The 23388-nt window shown below is 42.5% G+C and overlaps 1 protein-coding gene across 2 annotated transcripts in view; it reads left to right on the top strand.

Annotated features, from left to right (window-relative positions):
* PSME4 (proteasome activator subunit 4) overlaps positions 1 to 16141 on the top strand; it is a 363943-nt gene extending 347802 nt beyond the window's left edge. For both annotated transcript variants that reach the window (XM_030195844.1, XM_030195843.1), the window contains 3 exons: positions 3901 to 4034; positions 11076 to 11214; positions 15129 to 16141. In XM_030195844.1, the coding sequence (XP_030051704.1) occupies positions 3901 to 4034; positions 11076 to 11210 (269 nt within the window). In that variant the 3' untranslated portion in view covers positions 11211 to 11214; positions 15129 to 16141. The remainder of the gene's footprint in view (positions 1 to 3900; positions 4035 to 11075; positions 11215 to 15128) is intronic.
* Positions 16142 to 23388: the final 7247 nt, after the last annotated feature.

Genomic DNA, 23388 nt, shown 5'->3' with positions numbered 1-23388 from the left:
CAACCTCAGCAACAAAATGCTGATGTGGAACCTGAGTGCCACAGTCTCAGTATGGAGTTGATAGGACACTCAAAATTTCTTGGTTTGGGACTAATGCCTCAAACCAGCCTCCACCAAAATAAAAATGACAATAGGAAGCTCCTTTCCATCAAAGGAAACTAGTTTTCCTCCCCTTCATTCACATCTTCGTCCTTCAACAAAAAGAGGGAATCACCACTTCAGTCTATTTTCCACCAAAAATGCTGGTTACAGAAACATCATTTTTTCTTTCTCACACTGCATCAGCTGCTCAGATCAACATAATTACTGTTTTCAAAGATTTCCTAGCTTTCTGACAAACCAAAGTACAGTTGAAGGATTCTTCACAAAAATGCAAAAGCAATTCATTTCAGGTCTTTACTGTGCAAAAGGTAAGAGAAACACCTGCCAATCAAGAAGTATCTTTCTTATCAGTAATTCAGACTCAGAGGAAGATTCAACTGCATTCTTCTCTAGAGAATTCCAAGAAGATTGTTGTGTTTTGGGGTACTGCAGCAGACAGATTACCTCAGGGTCTTTAGTGAGAGACAGGAAATGGAAGCCTGTATGGCAGTAAACCAGCAGCAGAACTTGGCTTGACTGGCACCAGGGACAAGACTTAACTCTGACAGGAACCAGGAACAAGGCTCGGCTTGACAGGAACCAGGAATTAGGTTTGGCTTGACAGGAACTGGGAATACAGCTCTGGCAGGAACTAGGAACAGGAGCAGGGCTCTCAGGAACAGGGCTCACAGGAGCAAGGCCCTCAGGAGCCAGACTTGCGGGAACAACACTTCAGGAGCTGAGGTTTGCAGGAATAAGGCTTCAGGAACCAAGGCTTGCAGGAACAAGGCTTCCGGAAACAAGGCAGGCTTGTTGCAAAGGCACTGGAAGCGGGAGTTGTCTCCTTAAGAACGTTCAGTCCCAATGATGCCCAGGCACGCCTCTCCTCCGACCTGCTGCCCTCACTCCAATCCAGGGCTGCTTGCATGCACACACTCTCCCCAGGGGCAGGGCGTGCATGAATGCAGAAGGACGCCACCACCACGAGTCTGCAGGGTCGAGGTCAGCACCCCTTCGCAGCCCTGGAGAAACGAAGCACCCCGGACCCGAAGCAGTCATGGTAGGACAAAGACAGATTCTTTACACTCAAATTGCCATGAATTTCCATGTGGCTATAGCACTGTTGATGGTTCTTCTATCTGATCCTCCTAAACTTCCACTTAAGAATATAAGCATTTCCATACTGGGACAGACCGAAGATCCATCGACCCCCGTATCCTATTCCCAACAGTAGCCAATTCAGGATGCAAGTACCTGGCAAGATCCCAAAGAGTAAAACAGATTTTACGCTGCTTATCCTAGAAATAAGCAGTGGATTTTCCCAAGTGCATCTTAATAATGGCATATGAACTTTTAGGAAATTATCCAAACCTTTTTTAAATCCTGCTAAGCTAACTGGTTTTACCACATTCTCTGGCAACGAATTCCAGAGTTTAATTACACATCAGTGAATAAATATTTTCTCTGATTTGTTTTAAATTTACTACTTAGTAACTTCAATTCATGCTCCCTAGTCCTAGTATTTTTGGAAAGGATAAACAAGTGCTTCATGTCTACCTGTTCCACTCCAGTCAGTATTTTATAGACCTCTATCATATCTTCCCTCAGCCAACTCTTCTCCAAGCTGAAGAGCCCTAGCCACTTTAGTCTTTCCTCATAGGAAAGTCGTCCCATCCACATACGAGCATATAAACTGTCCAAAATTCTTAATAAAGGAGCTCCTTTTTCTTAAGGCGTAGCACACGGTAACGGACATTAGCATGTGCTAAGTGCCACATGGTCCATAGTTATAAAATAGGACACTCAGCAATCTAAGTTTTGGTAAAAGAGACCTTAAGTTAGCACTCCTACCCTAGCTAAAATAATATTTAAGCACCTTTCTGACCTCATTTGCAACTTTCTTTAAATTAATCCCCTAATTTTTCTTACTTCCGTTACTCTATCTTTATGTTCCATCTATGCTTACACTCTAGGCTGTCTATTGAAATATCTTATTATGTATTGTATTGACATTGTAATGTAGCATTCTATGCCATACTTGTATTGTTGTTTGAATATTTTACTGTTGTAATTGTAAGTTGTTTATGTTTGACTTATTTTTGCTGTACACCACATTCTAATAAATAAAATGAAATAACCTTTATGATTCAATAAGAAACTGAGCTCATAATGAATGTTAGGCTTTCTCAGGTATCTGCATCCCAAAGGAAGTAACTGTAGTCCCTGCTATCAGATCTCCAAATGAAGACCTGCCAAATCCAAGCCTAGTTCTCCCAGTCTCATAGAGAATAAATGTGAAATCCAGGGTATGGCCTATTCCTAGGTTTATGGTCAGGAGCTCCTTGAGGCTTTTTCTTCTTTATAATAAGACATCTATTGTTTTCACACATACTCATTTCTTGAGCAGAGTGGGTCATTTTGATGTCTATCTGAATCCAAATAAACGTCACTCAAAAATAGTGCTAAAAAAATCTTCTTCAATGTACTTCTTCCAATGTCAATAGCAATTCTTCAAAGGGTTATCAAAGTAGATACTTGTAGATCCCATTAAACTTCACTGATAAGATTGTCAACAGCTTTGAAACTTTGTAATCGAATCCTGAAAGTATCAAAGTAAACATAGTAACATAACATAGTAGATGACGGCAGAAAAAGACCTGCACGGTCCATCCAGTCTGCCCAAGAAGATAAATTCATATGTGCTACTTTTTTTTATTTGTACTGTCCTGTTCAGTGCACAGACCGTATAAGTCTGGCCAGCCCTATCCCTGCCTCCCAACCACCAGCTCTGGCACAGACCGTATAAGTCTGCCCAGCACTATCCCTGCCACCCACCACCGGCTCTGGCACAGACCGTATAAGTCTGCCCAGCACTATCCCCGCCTCCCAACCACCAACCCCACCTCCCAACCACCAGCTCTGGCACAGACCGTATAAGTCTGCCCAGCACTATCCCTGCCACCCACCACCGGCTCTGGCACAGACCGTATAAGTCTGCCCAGCACTATCCTCGCCGCCCAACCACCAGCCCCGGCACAGACCGTATAAGTCTGCCCAGCACTAGTCCCGCCTCCCAACCACCAGCCCCAGCACAGACCGTATATGTCTGCCCACACTAGCCCCGCCTCCCAACCACCAGCTCTGCCACCCATCTCATAGTGTAGTGTTATATTTTCAATATAACTATTCTTATCGTGAAAATTTTCTGTACTACGAAGGATAGTGATAGTTTTTATTTCCCTATATATTGTTCCTTTTTTCTTATCACTGTGCAAGGAGATTGCAAGAATTTGCAATTGAGTAGTCTTAAGTTTTTTATGATAGCATCTATGTACCAGGTGACCAGAAACAGTTGAGTCTTCCAGCCTCCCAAAGTGGTCCTTCAACGAAAATATGCTATTCAAACTTTCTGAAATGGAAAACATTTCAGATGAACATGTTTGCTTTTGGCCTGAACAATACATGTTCAGTATCATATTCCAAGGTGTTAGGAAGAAACAGAACAGCCAATGACACATTAGCCACACCAGTATGTTGTATGTTGATCAGTGCTTCCCGCAGTAGGTTTTGATGAAGATTAGCATAGCCTTCACAAAGTACTGAAATCCATACTTACTGGGAAAGGATAAATAGGCACTCACCCACTTACAAATCAGAATGAAAAATGGCAGTCTTAAAAACTTTTGTAATTATCCAACTGAATTATCAATCATTTATTTCTAGTAATGTGCCGCTTTATAGAGGTATTCTTACTTGGGTGTTCACATTGGTTGCACCGAATGATATGTTTTGTCTTACATCATTTTTATGTTGTTCCAGATTTGGTGAAGAGACATGCCGGTGTGCTCGGACTTAGTGCTTGTATTTTATCAAGTCCTTATGATGTACCTACATGGATGCCACAGCTTCTGATGGATCTCAGTCCACATCTTAATGATCCCCAACCAATTGAGGTAACAAAAGCAGTTTTTCATTATATTTTCTACAGTGGTTCTTTTCAGACTCCTGTGCCTTGTATAAGATAAATAACGTTTGCCTATTTCTTGGAATGATTTAGCTGGACAAGAGCAATAAGTTACGTGAGACATGGTTTCCCTTTAGCACTTTTGTAGGGCTACAGTGTGATGTAGTGGGCAGGTGGAAGGCAATTCTTTAATAGGGAACCTGGTAGAAGCCTGTTCTAGAAAAGAATTCAGGTGCCTAATTTCCTTTGTAGAATTCTAGCCTAACCAGTTATATACCTGCTTGACATTTAGGTACGAGCACTTGCCAACATAAGGCTGCAGATAAACATGTAAGTTTGAGCACCTGGTGTACACCCCCCTTGCAAATGCATGCTATGCAAGGTAAGCAGGTACTTACTGAAGAGCATCTAGTGAGAATTTTTGCAATTATGCAATATGTGTACACATGCGCATAAATGCTGTTATTCTAAACATTTAGCAAACATATGAATGTGGAAAATGTCTATAAATAGAACCATTATCCTGTTAAAAATTGGAGGGAAAAGACCTCTGAAATCGTGACTATTGGTTAGTCTTCAAACTATCTTCTCATTGCCACCGAATGACAGAGTAATCATCGGTCATAAACCACTCTAAAAATCCATACAAATTCATCAAGTGCAAATGTGCAGTTTTACATTCTCTTCACTGCAAGAAAGTGCTCAATCAAAAATTTAAAAGTACTTAGCTTTGAACAATGTTTCCATATATATTAGTAGCAACGATCCCAACAGGGACCCATTTCACACAAGGCTTCTTCAGGGGATCAACTGATGCTCACTTTTACTCTGGAACAAAATAAACTCGCATCAGCATATGATTACTTAAAACAAGATTTTAAAACCATGCCAAATTACTTACAAACAGCGCTATCTTTATATTCTTTGAACACTGAGCATTGGGAATCTTTCAAAATGGCACTCCTACATAACAGGGATGCTGTCCCTTATGCTTCCAATCAGGGAATTTGAACGTGATAAGATCATCAAAGCAAAAAACATTATATGCGGGTGACTTTCCACAGCATCCGCAATTAATCATATAGGTCGTTAAGTTAGAACTTACAATTCTGATATTTTTGACTCTCGAACTGTGTTTAGTGAAAAATCAATCAATTTTAGAAATGCTCAATAGTCCCATTCAAGCCAAAAGGCTCATAAGACTTAAGTTTGTGGATCCAGCGCTGTTCCCACTGGTGCAGCTTTCTATCATGATCACCACCTTGAATATCGGAAGCTACCTGATCTCTCTATATAAAACGCACCTCCAACGTTCTAATGAAGCCTCTGTTAGCCAACATTCTAAAGTGAAGGGGGTGAGATCGCATTGTGTCTGCCCCGCCCACGCGTCAAACGTGATGACGTCGAGGGCGGAGCAATGACACTCAACCAATCGCAACGCTCGGCAGCGAAGCGTCAGGGAAGGAGGCGGCGCTCTCGACGTCTAGCCTTCCCTTCGCTGTGTTCCGCCTTCTTCTGACGTCAAGGATGACGTCAAAAGAAGGCGGAACACAGCGAAGGGAAACCTAGACGTCGGGCGCGCCGCCTCCTTCCCTGACGCTTCGCTGCCGGAACCGGCACGGAGGTAAATTTAAAAACAAGAAAAAAAAAAATAAAACAACCATGTTGGGGGGAGAGAAGAGGGTGGCCACTAAAGAACAACAATGGGAGCGGCAGGGCAGGGGAGAAACGACAGCATGGATGCGAAGGGGGGGGGGGGAGAAGAGGGCGGCCCAGGCTGGGACATGGGAGAGAGAGGAGCATGGATGCAAGGGGGGTCATGAAAGGGAGACAGGGGACTTGCTGCAAAAGGATGAATGGAGGCGGCAGGGGACAGAGGAGCATGGATTGGGATGGCAGGGCTCAGGAAGAGAGGGCAATTGCTGGAAAGGGATGAATGGAGGGGGCAGGGGACAGAGGAGCATGGATGGGCATGGATTGGGAGGGCAGGACTCAGGGAGAGAGGGAAATTGCTGGATAGGGATGAATAGAGGGGACAGATGGGCATGGATGGAAATGGATTGCAGGGCAGGCCTCAGGGAGAGAGGGCAATTGCTGGATAGGGAAAAATGGAGGGGCCAGGTGACAGATGGCCATGGATTCGAAGGGCAGGACTCAGGGAGACGGGAATTGCTGGATAAGAATGAATGGAGGGGACAGATGGCCATGGATGGATATGGATTGCAGGGCAGGCCTCAGGCAGAGAGGGGAAATGCTGGATAGGGAAAAATGGAGGGGCCAGGTGACAGATGAGCATGGATGGGCATGGATTGGAAGGGCAGGACTCAGGGAGAGGGGAATTGCTGGATAGGGATGAATGGAGGGCACAGATGGCCATGGATGCATATGGATTGCAGGGCAGGCCTCAGGCAGAGAGGGGAATTGCTGGATAGGGATGAATGGAGGGGCCAGGTGACAGAGGAGCATGGATTGGAAGGGCAGGACTCAGGGAGAGGGGAATTGCTGGATAGGGATGAATGGAGGGCACAGATGGCCATGGATGGATATGGATTGCAGGACAGGCCTCAGGCAGAGAGGGGAAATGCTGGATACGGAAAAATGGAGGGGCCAGGTGACAGATGAGCATGGATGGGCATGGATTGGAAGGGCAGGACTCAGGGAGAAGGGAATTGCTGGATAGGGATGAATGGAGGGGACAGATGGGCATGGATGGATATGGATTGCAGAGCAGGCCTCAGGCAGAGAGGGGAAATGCTGGATAGGGAAAAATGGAGGGGCCAGGTGACAGAGGAGCATGGATGGGCATGGATTGGAAGGGCAGGACTCAGGGAGAGGGGAATTGCTGGATAGGGATGAATGGAGGGGACAGATGGGCATGGATGGATATGGATTGCAGAGCAGGCCTCAGGCAGAGAGGGGAAATGCTGGATAGGGAAAAATGGAGGGGCCAGGTGACAGATGAGCATGGATGGGCATGGATTGGAAGGGCAGGACTCAGGGAGAGGGGAATTGCTGGATAGGGATGAATGGAGGGGACAGATGGCCATGGATGGATATGGATTGCAGGGCAGGCCTCAGGCAGAGAGGGAAAATGCTGGATAGGGATGAATGGAGGGGGCAGGGGACAGAGGAGCATGGATGGGCACACACACACACTCTCTATCACACTGTGTCTCGCATACACACTTGCACACACTCTCATTCTCACACACACACTCTCTCACAAACACACTCTCTCTCTCACACACTCACACTTTCACTCTGACTCTCAAACAGTCACTCTCACATACACTCTCCCAAACATACACACTCCGAGGAAAACCTTGCTAGCGCCCGTTTCATTTGTGTCAGAAACGGGCCTTTTTTACTAGTCGATAATGAAACAGATAAATTCATCAAAGTCACCCTCAGATAGTGTTCTTCTAAGTGTAATTTAGGAGACTTCACAACAGAGGAGTGAAATGTAGGAAATGCCAGTGAAAATTACATATCCATATCAGATTCTGCAGTTGAGATAGATCTCATTGTTTGTTTCAGTTTTACATACTGATAACATCCCTTTAAAATATTACTTCCATTACATAGCTTCCCACTATTCCAGAACCTGTGGGATAGTTGTGTCCATCAACCAGCATGTGTAGATAGAGAACTGAAAATTGAACTGAGACATCTTTCTTGGCATCCAGTCCAGCTCCTCAGTACTTTCTATCTCCAACAGGTGAATGGACACACTTTTCAGCCTCTGGTTGTGGCTAATTTGCTCCTGGTACCCAGTTGAACTTTGCAGGTGGCTTGAGTCTACAGAGTCATATCTGGAGATCTTCAGATCACTTTTTCTGGTGCAACACAAATTTACTTCTTCCCTCTCTTCACCTCTTCCCTGTTTCCTGTGTAACATGGGACAGAGTATCAGTCCTGATCCTTTCTCATCTATGGAAAGACTTGTGGAGATTTTGAGCTTGGGGGCAGCAGCTGGCAGTGGTAAGTCCGACTAAGGTTTGACACAAAACTACTTGGAGGGCTTCAAGTTCTGCTTAGTGCAGGAGAGGGATCCTGACTCACTGCTTGGAACATGTTGTGCAAGCCAGGAATCCTGTGGGACATTGAGGAAACTGTCGGCAGGAGCACATCTTTGAATTTGGTGCAGCATCTGAAAATGCTGGTGTCTTTGGGCTCTCCGGCAGGGCCAGCTTGCATTTTAATGCAGGAAAGCGTGGGGACGGGTGCCATTTTGTTGGGGCCAATGGGCAGTGAGGAACAGCCTCTGGCTGATATGTGCAGAGCACAGCCACCATTTTACATCCTCGGGGCCCGAAAGAGCATTCAGCTGCATCAGGATCTTTGTTTTCTCCAGAGTTTACATTGCTCTTACACCAGACCTATTTACTGAAGCAGGGACAGTCAGTTGCTGCAGAGTGCTTCAGTTTATCGCCCTGCTACCTCTCTGGCTTCTAAGTGATATTGTTTAGCCTCATCTGCACACTCCTAGAGGTATATCGCTGTGTCTCCCTCCTTACCTAATGTGGCCTCAGTCTATTCAGAGGAGCCATCCTGAGGAGGGTGGTGATCCGAAAGTACTGAGGTTGTTTCATAAAGAAGAACTCAGTAGTCTTATATCTGAGGCACTTGTGGTGCTTTCCATTGCGGAGCCTTCTGCTTTGGAATTGGGAGTTCCCAGGTTCTTGGATCATGAGAAGGCTTAGAGGTCCTTCTAAGACCTTCCTGATGCATCCAGACATTTAGGACCTGATTACAGAGATGGGTCTCACTGGATACGAGGCTGAGAATGGGACAAGCCATGGCTCGCCTTTGCCTATTAGTTCTGGAGGAGAAAGATAAATTGCAACTTCCTAGTGTGGGGCTCCATGGTTACAGCAGTGACTAAAAAGACCGCTTTGCCAGTGGAAGGAGGGCATTGCCCTAAAAGACCTACACAATAGGAAGCTAGAAAGCTCACTAAAACAAGCATCTGAAATGGCCGCTTCGGGCCTTCAAGTGATAATGTGCATCTCGTTCATGGCAAGAGCATGCCTGAACTGGCATCAGCAGTTGACAACACAAGACAGGTACCATAATACCCAGCTGGAAGCAGGGTTGGCTTGACTGTCACGGCACGTCAGCAACTCTGGTTGCAGCATTGGGCAGCGGATGCATCATCAAACGTGGGGGCGGGGGGGGGGGGAACTAAGCCACAGCGGTTGCCGGAGGATAAGCCAAAAGCCTCTGTCTTCGGGAGGCTCTCGATTTCAGTGCCCAGACGGTACAGGCCTGGTCATCAGCAATATGATCAGGCACTCCAGTCTTCCTTTTGTGCAGACAGGAAGCTCTCCTCTCAGTCAACTAGAGCACCCAATGGTGGTGGTGATGTTCTTCCTTCGGCTCCATGGAATCTAAGTTCACCCGTGCGTCATCCTATTCAGACAGCGTGGCGCAACAGACAAAGTTGTTCGCCTTCTGCAGTTGTTGGGTGATCAATTTTGAGAAGAGCAGGCTACCTCCATCACAGATGCTGGGGTATCTGTACGTTCTATTCGACACAGCACGAGAGAGGATCTTCCTCATGGAGTGCAGGAGATCAAAGCTGGTTCAACAGATTCATCTTCTACTCAGCCAAAGCAGGCCCATGGTCTGGGACTATATCCAGTTTCTGGGGTCAGTGATGCAGAGATGGAAATGGTGCCATGGGCAAGGGCTCATATACGGCCATTAAAGGAATTTCTTCTCAGCTGGTGTCACAAGTATGACTTTCATCTTCCTTGGATGCTGTTTGCCAGATGGAATATGAATGGTGGTTGTCATCCAGGAATTTGACCGTTGGAGCTCCCTTCCTGATAACACAATAGGAGGTGGTGACAATTGACACCAGTAAATTGGGTCGGGGAACTCATTACAAGTCCCATTTGGCATAGGGTACCTGGATGGAACAGGAGACTCGGTGGCCAATAAATCGCTTGGCGCTCTGTGCACTGTGGAATGCCTTATGTGACTTTGCTTCCTTTCTGACAGAAGCCCTGGTCCAAGTTTGCTCCGACAATGCTACGGCGGTGGCTTATATAAAAAAAAAAAAAGTGGGATCTGCAGCCTTCTGATGGCAGTGGAGGTGGCCTCCTTCATGATTTGGGCAGAGATAAATCTTCTCTGCTTGTCAGCAGCTCACATCACTGGGTCCTTGAATGTGGAGGCAGACTTTCTCAGCAGGAACTGCTTGGACCTGGGATAATGAGAACTATCCAGCCAGGATTTTCAGCTGATAGTGGACCAATGGGGTTCCCCGCTTCTGGACTGAATGGTGATAAATAGGAATGCCAAAGTGCCCAAGTTCTTTAACGTTGGAAAAAACTGGGCTCAGTGGGGATCGATGCCCTACTGCACCCTTGGCAAGGTTTTACTATTTTGGCGCCAGGTACAAGACAGTACTTGATTGAGAGACATCTTATGTTATACTAGGGGTGTTGTTATATGTTGTTTCATTTGGAGAGCTAGCGTGCTGAGACATCCAGACAGAAGACTCCCGAGGCAGGCCTTTGTGACCGAAACACGGCTCTTGTTGAGTCATTGGATGTTTTAATAAACTTCTTTTGTTTTGGACATCATCTAGCTTCCACTTTTTTGTCACCTTCACTGTGTTTCGCAGTCACACGGATATGCCAGGGTTCCTGTTCTGTTTTCTTTGTCGAGTTGGGCTGATGCCAGGAGAGAGATTTCTCAGTCTGTATCTCCACCTGCTGGTTGATAGACACAACTATTCCACAGGTTCTGTGATAGTGGGAAGGACTAATGGACAGAAAATTAATCAGAAAAGACCTAATTTCTCCTTGAGCTTACATGAAATAAATTGAATTTTATAGAAGAAAATGTTTAATATAATGGATTTTTCACTTATTTTAAGTGAAATAATTGCTTAATTTGTTAGAAATCTACATGAACACTGAGTTTCAGGAGCAAATTTTGTTCACCATATTGGAATGACATGTATACAAACATTGTCATTTGTGGGTTTCAAAAGTCACATTAAATTGTTTTTGTACAGATGACTGTGAAGAAAACGCTATCCAATTTCCGAAGGACACATCATGATAACTGGCAGGAGCACAAACAGCAGTTCACAGATGACCAGTTGCTTGTTCTTACAGATCTTCTTGTTTCTCCATGCTATTATGCATAAATTGGTAAGGCATTTGTGATCTGCAAATGGTAACACTGCCAAGTTGTAGTTCGTTTTGTTTGTATTGGGATAAATGTACATTTTTGCAGTTCATACAAAATGTTTCACTTCAGGATCTGACTTTAATGACAGATAGCAGCTGTTATTTTTTTTAATGGAATTTTTTCTTTCTTTGAAAATCTCTCACATATAGAAGCTTTAACATACCATTGAAGCATCTTACATAATAAATAATCCATGTTTTTTCTTAAAAGAAAGGGACAAGAGGTGCCCAGGAGCATACTGTTTTTTCAGCTGTTCTTACATCCCATTTCTTCTCTTTGTTGGTCTCTGTATATATGCTCATAAGAGGTTTGTCCCTGTGACTTCATAGGCTGTACTTTGGTAGGAGCAGAAAATTGTCCCTATGATATTCTGGTGCTAATTTTATTACTCAGGTTGCTTTTATTGGCAGATGTAAATTGAGCAACCAGCAGGAGGTGTAATGTGTTTCAGAAGTTGAAAAAAATGTGTGTTTCTTTTGTAAATAAGGCTCTTTCTTTCATTCCTGGGTGCCTCTTTATCCTTTGTTGTTAATGATAAAATGGGAGAGATGCTTTAATAATATAGCTGAAGAGGATATATTAGTAGTATTCTGTTATTTATTTTATGTAAGTGCCTGTTGAAGCCAAAACCAAAGACTAAGCGAAATCAGACACCTAAGGGTGTAATAGGGTGACAACCTATTGTTGTTAATAAATGTATGGGTAACAGCTAAGGACATGCACAGAAAACACTTTTTATTTTGGGTTGTTTATAGCAGTGTTTCCCAAGTCGGTCCTGGATTACCCCCTTGCCAGTCAGGTTTTCATGATATTCATAATGAATATGCATGAAAAAGATTTGCGTACAATAGAGGCAGTCTATGCAAATCGATCTCGTGCATATTCATTGTGGATATCTTGAAAACTTGACTGGCAAGGGGGTACTCCAGGACCGACTTGGGAAACACTGGTTTACAGACCCTCCTTCCCCTCCAATTTTGAGGCATTTATTTCAGTTTGTTTCATACATTTGTGTGTAAAACATTTTTTTTTTAAACATGCACTAAATTTTAGAGTGGTGCACTAATGAATGCACATTCCCAGTAATAGCTGTATAATACTATGTCATTTATTGTGGACCTAATTAATGTTCTCCGAGGACAAGCAGGATGCTTGTTCTCACGATTGGGGTCGTTGTCCGCGACGGCCTAGGAGATCGGCAAATCTTTAAGCAAAACAAAATTCCTTCAAGAACACTCCGGTGCGCGGGCAGAGCGCATGCGCGAGCGGCTTCCCGCAGCTCGAGCGTGCCCTCCGTTTTTTTTCATCCGCGTATTGAGTGACACGGTATTCCGCTGTGCTCATTTTGGGCCCAGGAGACTTCGTCTAGCGTTAACCGCTTCCATTTTTCCTTTTTCTTCGTTTTTGTGTTTTCATAAATATTTAAAAAAAAAAAAAAAAACATTTAGTTTTCCCTTATTTTCTTAGTTTTTTCCACTGAGTTTGTTTCCTTCTTTTTTCGTCGCGGCCGGCTTTTAGGCTGCTCAGCCGGTTTTTATTTTCTTTTTTGTGCCTTTTTTAATTGGCACAATCGAGTCCTTTAATTTCGCAGCTGCCGTTTTTCCATCCATGTCATCGAGGACACCCAGCGGCTTTATGCATTGTACTCGGTGCAACCGGACCATCTCGGGTACCGACCCCCATGCGTGGTGTCTCAAATGCCTTGGGCCTGATCATTTGCCAGCTACTTGTAAGCTGTGCTCTTTAATGAAAAAACGGACCCTAGTGTCTCGGGATGCTCAACGTGAAAAACTTTTTGCGGATCGGTCTGGTCCTTCGGCATCGGTACCGAAGTCAGCAACGTCGATGTCGAGGGAAGCATGGTCTTCGAGAGCGCAGGTAATAGCTGCCGAACGACCTTATCGCGCTGGGAGCAGTGAGGCATCGAGTAGGTCTCCACCTGTCTCGAGGCCTACTGCTATGCAGGCCCCCGGGATCGACCTTCGGGACGTCCATTCCAAATTCCTCAGCAACAAAAAGTGCTGATGACGGATGCATCCCTCCTGGGGTGGGGAGCTCATGTAGATGAACTTCACACTCAAGGGGCTTGGTCCTTTCAGGAAAAGGGTCTTCAGATCAACCTCCTGGAATTACGAGTGATCTGGAATGCTCTAAAGGCTTTCAGAGACCAGCTGTCCAACCACATCATATTGATTCAGACAATCAGGTTGCTATGTATTACACCAACAAGCAGGGGGGCACTGGATCTCGCCCTCTGTGTCAGGATGCCGTTCGGATGTGGCTTTGGGCATGCCGTCATGGCATGTTTCTCCAAGCCATGTATCTGACAGGCGTAAAAAACAGTCTGGCCGACAGGTTGAGCAAGGTTATGCAACTTCACAAGTGGTCGCTCAACATAGGTGTTGTCCTCAAGATCTTCCGAGCATGGGGCACCCCCTTGGTGGATCTTTTTGCCACTCAGATCAATCACAAAGTCCCTCAATTCTGTTCCAGACTTCAGGCCCACAACAGACTGGTGTCAGATGCTTTTCTCCTTCATTGGGGGACAGGCCTTCTGTATGCGTTTCCTCCCTTACCTCTAGTAGGGAAGACTTTGCTGAAACTCAAGCAAAATCGTGGAACCATGATTCTGGTTGCTCCCTTCTGGCCTCATCAGATCTAGTTTCCTCCTCTTCTGGAGTTGTCCTTTGAAGAACTGTGGAAATTGGAGTGTTTTCCAACCCTCATCACCCAAAACGAGTGGTCGCTTCTACATCCCAACTGCCAGTCTCTGGCTCTCACGGCCTGGATGTTGAGAGCTTAGAAGTTGCCTCTTTAGGTCTTTCAGAGGGTGTCTCCCGAGTCTTACTTGCTTCCAGGAAAGATTCCACAAAAAAGTGTTATTCTTTCAAATGGAGGAGGTTTGCCGTCTGGTGTGACAGCAAGGCCCTAGATCCTTTTTCTTGTCCTACACGGACCCTGCTTGAATACCTTCTACACTTATCAGAATCTGGTCTCAAGACCAACTCCGTAAGAGTTCACCTTAGTGCAATTAGTGCTTATCAACGTGTAGAAGGTAAGCCTATGTCTGGACAGCCTTTAGTTGTTCGCTCCATGTGAGGTTTGCTTTTGTCAAAGCCCCCTGTTAAACCTCCACCAGTGTCATGGGATCTCAACGTCATTCTCACACAGCTGATGAAATCTCCTTTTGAGCCACTGAATTCCTGCCATCTGAAGTACTTGACCTGGAAGGTCATTTTCTTGGTGGCTGTTACTTCAGCTCGTAGAGTCAGTGAGCTCCAAGCCCTGGTAGTGCATGCACCTTATATCAAGTTTCATCATAACAGAGTAGTTCTCCGCACTGTCACTTAGTTATGTTTCTTTTCAGATCAATCTCTGTTCATTGTTTTGAGTGAGCCTGGGGGCTAGGGATACCCCAATCGTGAGAACAAGCAGCCTGCTTGTCCTCGGAGAAAGTGAAGATACATACCTATAACAGGTATACTCCGAGGACAGCAGGTTGATTGTTCTCACAAACCCACCCTCCTCCCCTTTGGAGTTGTTCTAGTTCTCTGTTTTGCTTTTTATTAAACTGAGGAGGGCACACTCGCGCCGCGGGCGGGAAGCCATTCGCGCATGCGCAGTACGCTCTGCCTGCGCGCCGGAGCGTTCTCGAAGGAATTTTGTTTTGCTTAAAGATTTGCCGATCTCCTGGGCCGTCGAGGACGATGACCCCAATCGTGAGAACAGTCAGCCTGCTTGTCCTCAGAGAATACCTGTTAGAGGTATGTATGGTGTGCATGGTGCTGTACCCCACTAGTAGTATTTAGCAGCACTGTCATATTCAACACTTATTTTTATAACTTACCATTTTTTTTTAATATATTTGTTTCAGATGCCATAGAAAAAGCCAAGAATTTGGAGTTACCTTCCTTTTGTGCAGGAGTTTCAAAATTCTCTTAGAAATAAAAACTTTTAGACAGGGTATCTTCCTGCCTATATGGAAGTTAATCTACGTAGACTATAAACCTGAAGATTTTCATTGAAGCAAAATTTTGGATTCAAAAGAATAGAAATGATACATAGCTATAAATTGCTGATTTGTGCCTGATTCTCATTCGCTCAAAGTGTTTAAAAAGAGAAAAACTGAATGGGAAACTGCAGATTCTGTGAAATTTTGATGGGATTTTTTTGTCTTTTTTTGCCTGCAACATAGCTTAAAGATTGATAATAACTGGTATTTGACATGTTTTCTATGTGTTACATAGATATTAAAGACTGTATAAACTGTAGAGATATTGCATTAGCAAGACATTGTACAAATTGCAACCTTTTACATATAAACACCATTGTGAGCTGAATTTGTAAAAATGCTCAGTTAGATGTTCATAGTACTCTAGTGGTTATGGCTTTATACCTAATGAAATACCATTATATTTGTGTTCTTAAATTATTTTCTTTAACGAAAAACTTTTGTTCCTTTTGAAAGATGGATTTTTTTTGTTGGTTTTTTTTTTTCATTTATCCCATTAGTATGTCTGATTACAGATGTCAGATTTTAATACAGCGCGTTTTGTGCTCATCTCTGAATACTAAGATCACATTTTCTGATGTGACAAGTTTATGGAATGCAGGGTACCTTGTATATTGAAATAAATCGCAATTTGGAGCATTACAGCCTTCATGCAATGTGTACAGTCTTCCTTGCAGGAGCACTACAGTACATTTATTTTTTAATACCTGCTGAGCAAATGATTCTATACAGACTTAAAGCACAGCAGTGTTCATAGGACAGTATTTACTAAGTGTCAGAACACAGATGTAGCCACTGTATAGCATAGTGCCAAAACTGTTACTTCAATTGTGTACCTAGTTTATTTTAAAACACAATAAATGGATTGTTTGTAACAGCTGTTTTTATTTGGTCTATTTACATAGTGAAAATTTTGTGTTTTTTATTTATTTTTATTTATTTATTGCATTTGTACCCCACATTATCCCACCTTTTTGCAGGCTCAATGTGGCTTACAGGGTGTTAATTTGGTATGATCGTTACATAGTGTTAGATACAGTCGGTAATGAATTGGAAGTAAAAGAGGAGTTAATTAGAAGATAGTGGGTAAGGTCGTGTCGAAGTGTTTATAGCGTTTGGGTGATGTATGGAGTAGTATGATTCATCAAGGATTGTTTTTGTAGGCTATGTTGAAGAGGAATGTCTTCAAAGATTTGTAGTTTTGCTTTTTTAAGTTCTTTTCCAGCACCATATTTGCTTAAAATACAAAGCATGACTAGTTATAGTACCTCCTGTGTTTTTCCCCCATTAATCTCGTATGATCTTCCTGTTATTTACTTCTCATCCACAGCCCTCTTCTTTGTTCCTTACGCATTTTTGTTGTATTCTCCTGTAAACGATCATCTCCATTGGCACACGAAAATTGAATGTTCATAAATGAAAAGGAATATGTAATTGATTCCTATTAATGCACCATAGTCTACTTTTTTATGATAAATGACCAGTTGGGTATAGAAATGTATTTTTTTTTAAACACCTTTGAAGTACAATATAAACTTTCAGCTGCATTTTAACATTCCATTCACCACTTACACTCTCTAAAAATTCAGTAGTTCTAAGAGGTGGCAACAAATATTGTTTTCCCAGATAATTTTCTGTAAAACAGAGCCTATGCAGCTTTTTAAAAAAAATTAATGGGCAAGAGAAGGTCCAAATTTATTTTGGTATCAAATCTCACTTCACAGCAAATGTAGGAGTAATTACAGGGAAAACCTAAAATATGTCTCTGTATTTTTCTTTCTTTCCTTCTTCGTGGAAACAATTCAGTTTTAGCAAATTAATTTATTCAAATTGCACAACAGAAAAGCATATACTATACATCAGTGGTTCTCAACCCAGTCTTCAGGGCACACCCAGCCACTCAGGATTTCAGCATATCCACAATGAGTATGCGTGAGAGAGATTGGCAGGCACTGTCTCCTTTGCATGCAAATCTATCCCATGCCTGTTCATTGTGGATATCCTGAAAACATGACTGGCTGGATGTGAGAATCACTGCTATATATAACATGTTATAGCTCAAGATGTCACAATCTCAATCTCCCGATGAAGCTGGCAGAGATGAAAACTATCTGAATTCAAGAAAGCTTGGGACAAATACATAGTTCTCTAAGGGTGAGAAAGAGATAGTAAATGGAATGGATGGCCAAACTGGATAGACCATATATGGTCTTCATTTGCCTTCATTTTTCTTTGTTTCTATATAAGATAGCTTATAACAGATTTAAAGAGCATTTTCGATATGATGTCCAAATCCAATTTTGGACATTTTGCAAAAAACATCCAAAAATGCAGTGCCAGATAAGGTCATTTTCAAACCATAAAAACATCTATCTTTTTGATACAAAAGTTGTCCTAGTTTAGACCTTTTTGTGCTCAGTGCATCTTTCTTTTAGGGCCATTTACAAACAAAAAATGTCCAAGGTTAAAATACACAAAAACAAGCCAAATTAACCTCATTAGGACCCTATAATTTTATTTTCCAACCGTTACGCCAGGCGTGGCGTTGGTTATGTAAATTTCACAATTTGAACAGAGAGGTTTCTCCTTTGCTTCCCATAACCTGGGATTCCCAGTAGGTAGCATCTCCCCTGCTTTTCATAAGTGGGCCTCTCGTGGGATCCATTATTTATTTCATATAGTGTCAGAGCGAGGAGCTATCAAGTCTTTTGAAACATTATGTGAAGAATTTGACTTGGACCATAGAGATGCGTTTGCTTATTTTCAAATTCTTCATTATGTCAATTCCTTGCCTTCTACTTCACTGACCCTGGAATCCTGGGAAAGTCTTAATGTGATGCTGGGACTAGATGCTCAATCGAGAGTACCTCTGAAATATTTCCATGGCCACTTACGAAACTCAACTAAATCATATGATTATTCTATAGTGACCCAACACTGGAACCAGGAGTTGAGATTGAATCTGCAACCGGAGCAAGTGGTTCCTTGTTTAATATCCACATATAAGATGACAGAGAATGCTAATTGGTGGGAACTACAATACAAATTTATATTTCGGCTGCACATTTCCACACACAGAGCCTCTTGGGCCACCCTGCAAGATACTGACGATTGTCCAAAGTGCGCTCGCAAAGAGGCGAATTTGGGTCACATGTTTTGGAACTGCTCTTTGGTGTATCCCTTCTGGGTCGAATTGAGTACATGTCTCATATATTTGGAATATTATTTGGCAACCCACCCCTGGACAATTGTTTGATTTCAGGATTCAGGGATCAGTGCCCTCGGGTCTTAAAGCTTTCCTAAAGAGAACTGTCTTGGTGGCAAAGAGGGTGATTTTACAGCTATGGTTGAATCCGGAACCCCCAAATGTGTCACATTGGAGATTGTCTATGATACAATTCTGCTCTTTAGAGAAAGGGGGAGTTATAGACTTAGCCTCCAAAAGAGGCGATAAGTTTTGTAAGACATGGTCTCCCTTTTGGGGCTCTTTCACTCTAGTCACACGAAGTAAGATCAAACTGTTGAGGGATAGGAAGAAGGAAAGGGGGAGGGGTGGGGGGTCATTTACTGACCATAATATGCACTGTATATACAATTATTTATTTATTTATTTACGGTTCATTTCTACCCCTCATTTTCCCACAAATGCAGACACAATGTGGCTTCCATGAATTACACAAGTTAAGAGATACAGCACATGAATTTAGCAGTAGAATAAGGATAAAATGTTAACAGCAATTAGGATGACTAAACAGCAGAGTCACTAATGGAATACACTTGTTCAAAAAGGTACGTTTTCAGCAGCTTCTTGAAAAGAGGGTGGTCAGCTTGCGACTTTAGGTACAGGGGAAGAGTGTTCCAGGTCTTCGGGCTGGAGTAGTGGAAAGTGGAAGCAAAAAGAAGCTTGTATTTAACACCCCGGCAAGATGGATAATGGAGTTATAAAAAGGTGCGTGCTGTAGTGATGGCATTTCTAGGTGGGAGATCTATTAGAGGAATCATATATTCCGGAGCTACGCCATATATTATTTTATGTGTCAAAGTACAGATCTTGAATGCAATTCGTTCTCTCACAGGTAGCCAGTGTAGGTTGAAACGTAGGGGCTGCGCAGAAACCCAGCACGGCTTGCCCAAGATGAGTCTTGCAACAGTATTCTGGGCAGTCTGGAATTTCCTCAGTAGATGCTCCTGGCAGCCTGCATAAATCCCACTGCAGTAGTCCAGGTGAGACAGAACTAGCCAGTGAACGAGAGTGCGGAAGAGCTCTCTGGTGAGACAAAACCTAACATGCCGCAGCCTCCACATAGCATAGAACATCCGTTTGGTGACCACTCGCACTTGCGGATCCAGGTGCAAGTGAGGGTCCAGCTCAACACCCAGAAGTTTAAGGCTCTGTGAAATAGGGAGGGTCTGGTCTTTAATGACAAGGGAGTTGGTGGAAAATCTGGCATGGACGGACGAAAGCACAAGACACTGAGTTTTGTCTTTGTTGATCTTAAACCGGAATACCTCGGCCCAACGTTCCAAGACAGAAAAACTCAAAAAAATTCGGACTCTGGAATAAGTTTCTTTATTGTATTTTGAATACTGTAACCACAATCTGTGCATTTACACTGGTGCCAATAAACAAGAGTTCTAAAAAAAAAAAAAAAGAGGTCAACACAAAGGGAGGGAGTTCCAGAAAAATGGTGCCACAAAGAAGAAGGCAGGTGTCTTGTAGACTCTAGGTAAATTTGCGGGCTGGTAGAACCAAACGATGATCATTTAGTGAGCAGAGGAGGCGAGGTGGTGAATATGGAATAGTGAGCAAGGAAAGATACTGGGGGAGACAGATTTGGAAGGCTTTAAACGCAAGGGTCAGAAGCATAAAAATGATGCGCTGTATTTCTGCAGTAATGGTGTAACATCACGAATTGCAAAGACTAAAAATACTATAATTAAGGAATTATAATAGAAAGACAGAGCACAGACACGGCCTCTTCTGAAAACACCTTAATGGATCCTCAACAGGCTTTATATTTAATTTTGTTAGTACTGACATCATCCAGCTGTTACATGCTTAACAGTTTCCCACATAGTACTCGCTAAAATATATAGTTTGCAACTTACCAGCCCTTCTGGATTTTTCCAGAACTCCAGGAAAGCTTAAGCTGCCTGTGAGTAGAGATAATTTTGGAACTAGAGCTTACTCATAGAAAAAGTGCATAATGGCCTTTGTTCTTTCTCAGGGTGAGAAGGAAGCAGTGTTTAAGTGCCAATGAAGAGAATGTCAGGAATGGAAAGTTGGGGAAAACAGAGGCTGCTGCAGCAGTGGTGGTGGTGAAAATAAGGGTAGAGAGGTGCACATTGGTGTATTATGACTGTTGCTCTTTTTGTCCTAATTTGGGAAACAAAACGATATAGAACAAAGACTTTGAAAGGTTCTTCGAGCTTTGAAAAACTGATCCTCCTTGAAGCAGGTTAGAGTAAATCTATCCAAAGTTTGAGGGTCAGTTGCATGTAGCGAACAGGTTAATTTCTTTTAATGTTAAAAAGAAAGATGCAGCAAGAAGTAAGGCTACTGCATCCCCAAGTCCTGCTCAAAGCAGCTTGATCTTGTTGTCGGACTTTTTCTTCAGAAAGGTTGGACTGAAGAGAGCGAGATTTAGGTTTACAAAGTAAAATTGATTGCGGTGTTGTTTCTTGTTTCCATGGAAATCCATTTTTGCCTCTGTTCATGCTCTTCACTTCCTGAATACAAGACCTGAGTTCTAATTATCTTATTTATCTTGTGCACACTGCTTTCTGCAATATTCATTGTAAGAGTCGGGCAGAGCAGACTTACTATACAGTACTCCAGTGCGAACAGGTTTTTTTCATGTCGTTCACAAATAGGTCTTGTGAAAAGGAATATTTGAGGACATTATATGAAAAGACTAGTGGATAATCTCACCTGACTGATATGCATGCAGATTCGCAGATTAGATTTTGGTAATTCTAAACATTTTCACATAAGAAATGTTTAAATTGTCTTTGCATTTATTTACCAAATTATGTTTTGGGGTTCTTTTTCTAAAATGAAAAATTAAATATGTGCATTTGAAGCTAAGGTCTTTGAAAGCTAATGGCACATCTTAGTGCTAAATAGAGTGTTATAAAGATAATTTTTATTTATTATATCCTATCAATCAAATCCTCCTTGGCATATGGCATCATAACAGCTTAGTCTGCTATTGAGATACACATGGGGGAAGCCACTGCTTGTCCCTTGGATCATACAATGGAAACTTGCTACTATTTGGGATTGTGTCAGATACTAGTGACCCGGATTTTTTTTTAAGTTCAACAATTTTTATAAATATTTATAAAACAATACAAAATATAGAAAGAAAGATTAAATATATGTGATCATTAAAACCAAAAGGCAAACTGACCAAAGAATCTATAAATACTATAGCCAGATGGTGTAATAATACAAAAAAGTAAAAAACCTCAATCAGAACAGGAAAAGGTATCATACCTCAAATAATAAAGAAATTGTTCCAAGAATGCAAAATGAATTGAACATATAGAAGACTAACTATAGCAGAAAAGGGCTACTTTTAAGCAAAATATATAACATAAACTATGCAAGTGAATCTTAATGTGATTCTATAAAAGTGATCATAGATGACCACGTGCCTAAGTTTCCAATGACTCCCTCATTTTTCATATGCAAGGGATTCATATTTATATATAAGACATACTGAAGCTCACCACATAGGAATATTGGCAAGATAATCCAGTCACTTATAGTCTGAAACCAAGCATCTCCAAATTAAACTATAAACAGCAACCACTTATCTTAATTTTAAAGCTATATCTGAACGTCCAGCAGAGATCCCTGTTTCAGAAACTCCGTCTTCAGGGACATTAGGTGCTGGACCATATAAAGCTGCAAACCGGCTTAGTTGCTGTTTATAGTTTACTTTGGAGGTGCTCGATTCAGACTACATATGTGACTGGATTATCTTGCCATATAAAATAACTTTGGTCTATAAAGTCTTCTCACTCAGTGTATCAGAGACACTTGGATTATGAGAAGTGTCTCATTGGTGTATGGATGAGAGGGATTTACAACTATAAAAATTTCATTAAAATGTTCAAAAATATTGGAGTTAATGCAATATAGAGCGGTCATGTGAGCTGATTGGAGGCTTGTTTCATTGAGACTAAATGCTCTGCTGCAGGTGAAGAGGATGGGTAATGAACACTCCTGCACAGGAACTGGTGTTTAAAAGATGCTTTATTCAATACTTGTACAGTAGCACCCGACACGGTCCATACTTTGGCGTGTTGAAACGCCTACCTCAGGGGTGACAATGATATTCAAACAGATGTCAATAGCTAAAACTATCCAAAGAGCTCTGTTCAAAAAATGTACAGCCTGAAGGCATCAACACGATATGAGAAGGCCTTCGGGCTGCGCTTTACGTCTGTACATTTTTTGAACGCTGGGTTAGCGTGGGGGACCTTACCGCCACCTCAATGGATGGCGGTAACAAGTGGCAAGTGCAAACTTACCGCATGGCTATTTCTTTTTTCCACGTTTTTACCTGCTGCGGTAAAAGAAGACTCTACACATGGCAAAATTAATGCAGCCACTAGGCCAGGCCCCTTTTACCACAGCGTAGTAAACTTGCAAATTTACCATCATTTTAAGAAAAAGGACTTCCAAACCTAAATATGTATTCCTAGAGGAGATCCTGGAGGGGGAAGATACTAAAGCAACATTTGGGAAGCAAACTTTTTCATTGGACATGAGGTTATTTGTTTACCATTTACTAATATTTGATTACCACACCTCACCCAGAAAGACGAGGCTCAAGTAAATCAAAATGCAGCACAATACAACGTAAACCACATGCCCCCCACCAAAGTTACTATAAAAATTCACCTGCCCAGTCACAATCCTTACCCCCTCTGACCAAATATCTGATTCTGATGACAGCAACATCCAGCCCAAATTAACTAAATGTATTTACCAATATTTGTATAAGGGAAAAGAGGAGGAGGTATAGATGGTGAAGAATAATGAGGAAATATTTCTACACAGAGAGAATAGTTGGGGGGGGGGGGGCAGGGGACTGAGATAGATTGTGCA

Source organism: Microcaecilia unicolor, chromosome 3 (genome assembly GCF_901765095.1).
Source record: "Microcaecilia unicolor chromosome 3, aMicUni1.1, whole genome shotgun sequence".
Lineage (NCBI taxonomy): Eukaryota > Metazoa > Chordata > Amphibia > Gymnophiona > Siphonopidae > Microcaecilia > Microcaecilia unicolor.
The sequence above is the reverse complement of the archived record's forward strand: the minus strand, read 5'-3'. Positions and strand labels throughout refer to the sequence as shown.